General features: G+C 39.6%; 1 protein-coding gene across 1 annotated transcript in view; it reads right to left on the bottom strand.

Moving 5' to 3' along the window:
• Window positions 1–9,927, bottom strand: part of LOC110097995 (zinc finger protein 830) — a 43,969-nt gene that overhangs the window by 9,157 nt on the left and 24,885 nt on the right. The window contains exon 3 of the mRNA XM_020824687.2: window positions 3,478–3,628. Within this exon, the coding sequence (XP_020680346.1) occupies window positions 3,478–3,628 (151 nt within the window). The remainder of the gene's footprint in view (window positions 1–3,477; window positions 3,629–9,927) is intronic.

Here is a 9,927-nt window from a genome sequence, read left to right as displayed (position 1 = left end):
CCTTACCTACTGTGAAAACACGTCTTTGTCAGGACTGATCAGCGGAGCCTGAAATTTCTCTTAGAACAGCGGATGGTGACGGAAGAGCATCAGAGGTGGTTGTCCAAGTTACTGGGGTACGATTTTGAGATTCAGTACAGGCCAGGGGTGGAGAACAAGGCGGCCGATGCCTTATCCAGATGTATGGAGGAATTACAGACAGTCGCTCTATCCGTGCCTTGGATGCTGGATTGGGAGGCCATCAGAGAAGAGAGCGCCAGAGATGAGAGTTTGGGAAAGATCAGGACGGATTTACTGAAGGAACCAGATAGCCACCCGGGATACTCCATGGAGGGAGACAAGCTGCTGTATCAGGGGAGGTTTGTGATGCCTCGGACGTCGATCCACATCCCAAACCTACTCCATGAGTTTCATGGGAGTGCAATAGGGGGCCATTCAGGCGTACAAAAGACATACAGGAGGCTAGCTGGGGAGCTGTACTGGAAGGGGATGCATAAAGATGTAGAGGAGATGGTAGCCAGATGTGAGGTCTGTCAAAGGAGTAAGTACCTAGCTATGTCACCAGGAGGATTACTACAGCCTTTAGCTTTGCCGGGTAGAGTATGGGAGGAGATCTCTATGGATTTCATAGATTGGCTGCCCCGTTCAAAGGGGTTCACAGTGATCTTAGTAGTGGTGGACAGGTTGAGCAAGTATGCCCATTTCATTCCCCTCCGACATCCCTACACCGCAATAACAGTAGCATCAGCCTTTATCAGAGAAGTGATCAGATTACACGGGGTGCCAGAGGCGATCGTATCAGATAGGGACAAGGTGTTCCTCAGTCATTTCTGGAATGAGCTATTCAAATTGCAGGGAACAGTGCTAAAGAGAAGTACAGCCTACCACCCACAGACGGATGGACAGACGGAAGTAGTCAACAGGAGCTTGGAGACGTACCTCAGATGCTTTGTTTCAGAGACACCAAAGCTATGGACGAAGTGGCTATCCTGGGCTGAGTACTGGTACAACACGTCATTTCACTCGGCTTCACAAATGACCCCATTCAAAGTGTTGTACGGACGGGATCCCCCACACTTGGTACACTTTGGGAGCAGTAGTACTCCTGTTTCATCAGTAGAGGAGTATTTGGAGGAGAGGGACCGAGTGTTAGAGGAGTTAAAAAGGCACTTGCTGAGGGCGCAGCAAATCATGAAGAAGCAAGCAGATGGGCATAGAAAAGATATCCATTTTGAGGCAGGGGATAAGGTGTTCTTGAAGCTCCGCCCATACAGATAGAAGACAGTCGCTAACCGGAGGAATGAAAAGCTAGCTCGAAGGTACTTTGGTCCTTATGAAGTGATAGAAAAGATCGGGGCAGTAGCATATCGACTGAAATTACCCCCATCGGCGACTATACACCCGATTTTTCACGTCTCACAGCTGAGAAGGGTCATTGGTGATCACATCGCCATTCCCAAGCTACCGCCGACACTTACGGAGGAGTTAGAGGTGATCCTGGAACCTTTGGAGCTGAGGGGTGTTTGCAAGAAAGAATATGAAACTAAGGAAGTGTTGATCCAGTGGAAGAACCTTCCTGACTACGAGGCCAAGTGGGAGCCATACGAGATGGCGAAACAGCAGTTTTCAGATTTTCACCTTGAGGACAAGGTGATTCTTTGGGAGGCCGGTCCAACAGGGACCGGTCCGCTTCTATGCGAGACGCCTGGGCGGAAACGGCAGCAAGGGGGCGGAACCATGAGTCCACGTGGGCTTGAGAGGGGGAGTTTAGGAGGGAAATTTTGAACATGAGAGGCTGTTTTAGGAAGTTTATGATTGTCTTTTATGATTAATTTTGTATAATTAGGAGTTGGGGGGGGGGGGGAATTAGCTCCTCATCTTGAATTTGAATTCTCTTTTGAGATCTAGGGTTTGTGTGCTTGGGCTCTTGGCTTCGCCGGAGAACTTTGGAGAGTTGTTCTTCCTCTCGGATTGAAGAACAAATTGTATCTTTGCTATTTTCATTGTCTACTAGTAAAATACAAGTGTTTTCTCCTCATCTCCTGCAGTTTTCCTCTACTTTTCTACTGTTTTTGGCTGATTTCCTGCTGTGGACAGCAGTCCGCTTTGAGATTTGTTGCTAAAGTGATTAGGGAATACTTGAAATCAAGTATTTCCTATCAGTTTCCTTCAAATTATCCCTTTTGCATAATATTTATTTTATGTGCAGAAGAAGATTAAGTATCAAATAACTATAGCTGATTAATTGTCATCAACATTAGCCTTGTCTTAATTATTTGATTTCCTCTTTCTAAATCCCCCTTTCTTCTCTATTGCATATTTTATGACATCTGGTTTTATTTTGCACTCCTATGAACAACTTCTGTCCATGCTATCTTTTGATTAAATCCTTTCTCCTTTCATATCAATGTTATAGTGCATCTTTTATCCTCTATGGTGTAAGATCAAAACACCTAAATCTATTGTACAATATCTTTTCTTGAATACATGCTATGCCACTGCCTCCTTAATATAATCATCACTTATTCTATCATACAATTTATTATAATACATCTATCTTAACATTCTTATTTTTATACAATCAATATTTATGTCAATCACTCCTTTGTTAATTGTTACCCCAAGACTTAATTCCTTATGATTTAATGGTTAGTCTTCCTGTAGTTCTATCAAATCAATCTTTAAATTTTCATAACATTCACTTGTCACAAAGTATTTAAAAAAAAAAAAAGACTTAACTTCAGAAGATATATTATCATTGTATCCACGTTTTTTTGTAATAAATCCAAGTAATAAATCAAATCAAAATATGACTGGCCTGATATTCCAATAATATTGATTGATAGTTAATAGAAACGGACTGAAATTCAAAAATATTAACTTTGTTATACTAAACTTAAGCCCCTTATTATATAAAAATTACATAAATTGGAATAACTATATTTTACTTGAATAAGAACTTTACCTAACAGGACTCTCATCTTCAAATAGCATTCAAAAAGGTAACTCATTTCCAATATTTTTTGTAAGCGTTTCTAGAATTTAACCCAGAAAAGGATTTCACATGATTTGGGTAGTATTTATGTAAATGCAAATCACATGCAAGTATTCAAAAGAATTTAATGTCTTCAAGCAGTCTAAAAACCAAAAAGGTGTGATTCGTCCATCCAGATCCTATTTGGAACCAAATCATAACAGCTATAATGTCTTTTCTACTAAATATCGATATGCATACCCGGAATTCCAAAACTTAGCATGCACAACTAAGCATTCAGGTCCGTTTGCTATTTATGGAAGCTTAGTTCATTTCCAAATGAAAAACCAATATAAGAGGCCAGACATCCTCAAGCTTCCATAAAGATGACTAACAGATATCTGAACCCATAAGCTTTATGAAGATCTGATTATATTTTTGTAAGTAACATTTTATAAAAAAAATAATAATAGAGTCTCGGAAAAAAGTAGAGAGAAACTCACCATGCTTCTGTTTTTTGGCATCTTGACTGTCAAAAAAATTATCTGGAAGAGTGGATGCAGCCCGCGATTCCGGAAAGTTTTGTTGCCTTTCAAGGTGTGAATTATCAGGCGTACTTTGCCTAGCAGCAGTAGCCTTGATATTCTCAATAGCCTGATTTGATATAGCCAATATTAGAAGATAAGTTAAATCATCAATTAGAGATGTAGGTCCCTGAAAAAGTTACATGTCCAAAAGAAAAAGAACGAAGGGGGTAAATAACTCAAGAGCTTGAGGTTTCCAACATCCTGCATCTAAATTATGACCTCTAGCTGCTCTTTAAAGCCTTATAGAAACTTACTGTCCAGCGTCCAGTCTCCTACGAATGAAAATTGCCTATCACAATTCATTCCATCAAGTTGATATTAGGTAAGATGGGACATCACATTACCCAAGAAATCATTCAGGTAGGTTTGCCCCGGAAACATTTCCTTATTTTGAAAACCCTTTTAAATGGGAATAGGATAAAAGGACTCAATCTCATGAGCAAGATTTTTTTTTTTTTTCTTTTCTTTTAAGTGGTGCTTTCTGCAAACCTAATTAAAATTTTGAGGCACAAGAAACAGCAATTAGTTCAGAGTAAGAGAGAGCAAATAACATGGCAATGGCAATGGCAATGGCAATGACGGCGACGCCACTAACAATAAATCCACTACATCAAATGAATTAATTTGTTCATTAGACTAGATGCAGGACTTCTTGGATCTGGGATTTTCTATTACAGCCATAAGATGTAATATGTGAAAATCAAACATATGGAATTATAATTCACAAACCATTAAAATTTCTCTCTTTGATGAAAATCAAAAGCACACATAATTCAAACTAAAAGATGATTTTATAATTATCGAATGAAATTAAGATCATGGAAATTTCACGTCCATTAGAAATCACACCACAATTAAAAAGCAAGATAGTACAAGTTTTGATCAAATCCAATCACAAATAGAACAATAATTAAAACTGAAAAATATTTAAAAAAGAAAAAAAAAAAAAGAAAAAGAAATCACCAAAGTATCAATCAAGATCTCGAGCCAAGATAAGGAGATGACTTCCTCCAGAATATAATAGTCACAAATTGCACCACCATAAAAAGATTCACATCCAACTAGCCCTCTATTAGACCGGTCCACTGGACCGATCCAGCCGGTCCATACGGGACCGGGAACAGAGGCGGAACACTTCCGCCTCTCCTATACGCCCGACCGAGCGGCCAAAACCCACGGATCAATTTAGGAAGGATTTTTGCGGGAGTTTACAAGGGAAATTAAATGTAGGGATTGTTTAGAGATTTCCTTTTGAATTGTATACATTAAATAGTTTGTTTTTCCTAGGGATAGGGCATCTGTAATTTGGCTGAAATAGGAGGTCTCTTAGGTTTAGATTTTGGGCTCAAGATTCATCTAGAGATTAAGAGAGAACGGTCCTCCTCTCGAATAGAAGATCACTTGTATCTTGTTGTTTTCTTTCGTTAGTTTCTTTTCTCAATAAATAATGTTGTTTTCCTTGGATTTTCCTCAATATTGTGGATTTTTCTCGTTGTTTTCGTCAATATTGATAGAATTTACTTGAAATCTTCAAGTAATTCCTATCAAATTAGTATCAGAGCAAGTCTTAAGACCATCGGGGGCTGAATTTCTGAAATTTTAACAGTGAAATTTCATCTAGAAGAAGGAACAATTGCTGATTTCTAGAGCAAAAATCAGATTTTTTTTATGTCAGCCAAGAAGGTAAATGCGTTAGAGGAAAGATTGGAAGGAGAAATGGGCCAAATTAAAGCTATGATGGAAGATCGAATATCATCCGTGGAAGACAAGGTTTATGATCTCCATGCGATGATGAAGTTATTGGGTAATCAAATACAAACGACGGCATTGGAGGCGAAAGAACCGGTAGGAAAAACGATAAATTTTGATTGTCGTGGGAGGGATGATGAAGTGGAAATCATGGAGGAACAAGGTGAGAGGTATGGAGAAAGGCATGGTTATGGGGGGGTAGGGGTGTAAGTGAGCCGAGCCGGCTCGAGCTCGACTAGTTTATGAGCACGCGAGCCGAGCTTATCGAGCTCGTGAGTCGAGCTCGAGTTCTAGCTTACCAGCTCGCGAACCGGCTCGTTAATTATTTATTAATTAAAATAATATATAATATGTATTATAATATATTAAAATGTATTAAAATATATGTTAATAAATAAAATAATATATAAAACATGGTATAATATATGTTGGGAGTTGGGACGGACACAAGGACGACAGAGTTGCTTTTTTTTTGGAAGATGAACGTTACTTCAATTAAAATAATATATATAATATATTATAATATGTTAAACGGTTGCTCTAGCTATAATACTATGGCTTGTCAAGTGACAGCTGCTCATGCTTTAAAGTACACAGTTGCTTTAAGTACATGCGAGAAAAATGGTCACAAGCAGGAGAGATGAAAAAAACGTGCACAAGCGGGAAAATGCAAAATTGAATCGAGCGGCTCGCGAGCCGGCTCAAACTCGATTTTAATGGGACGAGCTCGAGTTTGAGCTCGTTTTTTGAGATCGACTCGAGCTCGCTTTTCAACTAACAAGCTGAGCTCGTTAGTACTAAAACTCAACTCGACTTGTTTACACCCCTATGGGGGGGTAAGACTCAAGGGGTGCTGGTTGGAAAAGAAAAGAAGGGGAATACGGGAGAAGGGGTGTTGATTTGAAGAAAAGAGGGGGGAAAGCGAAGAGGGCTTCATGTATGAACGTAGGAGAGAAGATCGGGGTACTTTGGGAGGCCCAAGCACTTGGGAGAGGGGAAATTATTGTGGAATAAGAGGAAACGGGGGGAGATCAGAAGGTAAGCAAACTAAATATACCCATTTTTTAAGGTGAGGACGTGCATGGGTGAATTTATAAGGTGGAGAGATACTTCGTCGTAGGCTAACGGAGGAGGAGAAGTTGACTGTCGTAGGCTTATGTTTGGAAGGGAATGCACTGTCCATGTACCAGTGGAGGGACCAGAGGAGACCCATTCGGAGTTGGAGAGAATTCAATAATTGTTTATTAGAACGTTTCCAAACCGACAGGGGAGGAGACTTCTATAAGCAGTTCTTTGCTTTGGTGCAGGACGGATCAATAGCAGAATACCGAGAGCGGTTTGAGTATCTGGCCAACAGGGTGGAGTGATTCTCAGAGACAGCCTTAGAGAGGAACTTTCTGAAAATGCTCAAATCAGATATTAGAGCTGTATTGAAGGTACTGAGGCCCCATGACTTGGGAGAGGCCATGGAGTTGGCACAGTTGATGGAGAATCAGAGGCACCATGAGAGGAGAGTCAGGAGCAATAGTTCAGGAGGCTCTTATAGGACGACGACCACTCTTCTAGCACCCAAGGGGCTTACATCAGGCAACATTAATGAGACTCCTAGAGAGAATCCAGCAGGAGGAAGTGGGGGAACTTAAAAAAAAAAAACTAACGGAGAGGGAGATGCAAGAGAAGAGGGCGAAGGGACTATGTTTCAGATGTAATGAGAAGTATACTCCAAGGCATAAGTGTAGTGATCGAACTCTTTAGGTTCTCACTGTCTGTGATGATAAAGAAAATGAGAAGGGAGGTGAGAGTATGGGTGGGGGGGGGGGGGGGGGGAGGGAGGAGAGAGAGAGAGAGAGAGAGAGAGGACAAGCTGCATTTGGACATGATGGAGGTCTCCCTAAATCTAGTGGTGGGATTCACTCCGAATCATACCATGAAGATGAAGGATGAAATAACGGACAAGGAGGTGGTGGTGTTGATTGACAGTGAGGCTACTTACTATTTCATCTACAACCAGGTCATGGACTAATTGGGGGTGACATTGGTGGATACATGGTGTTATGGAATGATGATGGAGAGGGGTCAGAAAATATGTAGGGGAGTGCTGCTGACCATATAGGGGGTCCAAGTGAGGGAGGATTTTCTCCCATTGGAGTTAATCTTGGGGATGAAGTGGTTGTAGACCTTAGGGGACACCAAGGTCAACTGGAGAGTATTGACGATGGAGTTGATCACTTAAACCCAAGATGAGGAGCCTACAGGAGGTGGGGGAAGGTTATCTTATGGAACTACATAGGATGTAAGGGATCAGAGTGGAGGGCGAAGACGTTCCTCTTTCAGTACAGCCATTGATTCAGCAGTTCAGTGAGATATCCCAGCCACCAAAAAAGGTTACCTCCTCTGTGGGAACACGAGCATGATATCATCTTGAAGGATCTTGAAGGAAGTAGTTTCACCCACATTGTTCATCCGTATCGTCATCCTCAAATCCAGAAGGATGATATCAAAAAATTGATTAAGGAGATGCTAGAAGTAGGGATCATTCAATCCAGTATCAATCTATTTTTCAGTCCAGTGTTATTGATCAAGTGCTTAGCAGTAGTTTCCTTCGTTCCACCTTGAGGACAATGTGGCACTTTGGGAAGGGAGTATTGTTAGACTAGTCCAATGGACCGGTCCAGCCAGTCCATACGAGATCGGTCCGTGAGAACAGAGGCAGAACACTTTCTCCTCTCCTGTATGCCCGATCGAGCCACCAAAACCCACGAAGCAATTTAGGAAGGATTTTTTAGGGAGTTTAGGAGGGAAATTGAATGTAGGGATTGTTTAGAGATTTCCTTTTGAATTGTATGCATTAAATAGTTTGTTTTTCCAAGGGTTAGGGCATTGGGAATTTGGCTGAAATTGGAGGTTTCTTAGGTTTAGGTTTTGGCCTCTAGATTCGTCTAGAGATTGAGAGAGAATGATCCTCCTCTCGAATAGAGGATCACTTGTATATTGTTATTTTCTTCCGTTAGTTGCTTTTCTCAATAAAAATGTCTGTTTTCCTCAATATTGTAGAGTTTTCTCACTGTTTTTGTCAATATTGATAGAATTTACTTGAAATCTTCAGGTATTTCCTATCACCCTAAAAAAAAAATAAACATTAAGAAAGATAAATATTTAAAAAAATTATTATTGAAAACTATCTTTTACATGACTCAAATATCTCTATTTTATATAATCACATAAACCCCTCCTCAAATAACAAAGAAACCCTATAATACATTTGGCAATTCTGAATCAAGAAGCACGTTGAAATCTTGAGACTACAGTATCCAACCCATAAGTTATACGAGGCCAATTCAGTAAATCACATATCTAACCAAGGGAACAAATCAAACTGCAAAACAAGCCATAAGCCTGAACAAGGCAAAATAACAAGACTATGGTAAGGCATCTGTCTACAACCCTGTGCATATTTCACAAGACTTCAACTAGTTTGAGACACACGCAGATACCTTTGGCATGGCATTCCCTTAATGTAATAAGCTAAAAGCCCAACAAAAAGCCTAAATTCCAATCCATAGAGAACTTGCGTCTAATAGCAAATCCACAGAAAATCAAATTGCTAAACAAATTTAACCAAAAGCACAAACAATAAGTTGAACCCAACCGAGCCAAAAACAACACAGAGAACCAAACAAGAGAAAATAATACAATCCATTATCTACAGGGAATCATCATAGGCATCTGTCAATTACTAAAATAGAAACATAAAACTATAAAATTCAAAAAAGGAAAATTAAAGTAAACCAACGTAAAAAAATGATCAGATCACCCATTTTGGCAACTGAGTTTTTCTTAACGGCTGAATCCGGCACATTCTTTTGTGGATGAAGAGTAAACTCCTTATTATTTTTCATCAAAGTATATGTGTTCTTCTCTCCATTGTGAACAGCTTTGTTGTCGTACTGCCAAGGTCGTCCTAGCAAAATATGGCAAACTTCAAGAGGCACAATATCACAAACAACTTGATCTTTGAATGATCCCCCAATTGATAAATTGACAGTGCATTGTTTAGTGATTGGAACCTCACCTCCTTCTTTGAACCAAGAGATCTTATAGGATTTAGCAAGTGGTTTTGATTTGAGTTTAAGTTTGTCGATCAATTTTTTAGAAACAAAATTTCCTGAACTTCCACTATAAATCATAAGAGTACAGATTTTTCCTTTGATGGTGTAAGTTATTTTGAATATGTTTCCTCTTAGCCATCTATCCCCTTTGTCAATTGTTGTTGTTAGAACTTGTCGAATTACCAAAGACTTTTCACTTTCATCTCCTTCTAAATCAAAATTTTCTAATTCAGCTTCATTTTCAGATTCTGTTTCATTCTCCTCCTCTTCTTCTATCTCATTTTCATCTTCTATGAAATTAGTTCGTGGAGGATTATTCTTTCTGCAAGTAGCTGATAAGTGACCATATAACCCACATTTGTAACAAGGTCCAATTTGCTTAAGTTGTTCAGACGGTTTATTTCCTGCTACTCCTTTTCCTTTTTGTTGATTTTGACTTTCAAAAGCTTTAATCTCCAGACCTGATGTTCCCCCAGAAGTTTGAGATTGAGATTTAATCCTGCTAGTT

The sequence above is a fragment of the Dendrobium catenatum genome, unplaced genomic scaffold (genome assembly GCF_001605985.2).
Source record: "Dendrobium catenatum unplaced genomic scaffold, ASM160598v2 fragScaff_scaffold_576, whole genome shotgun sequence".
Taxonomy (NCBI): domain Eukaryota; kingdom Viridiplantae; phylum Streptophyta; class Magnoliopsida; order Asparagales; family Orchidaceae; genus Dendrobium; species Dendrobium catenatum.
The sequence above is the reverse complement of the archived record's forward strand: the minus strand, read 5'-3'. Positions and strand labels throughout refer to the sequence as shown.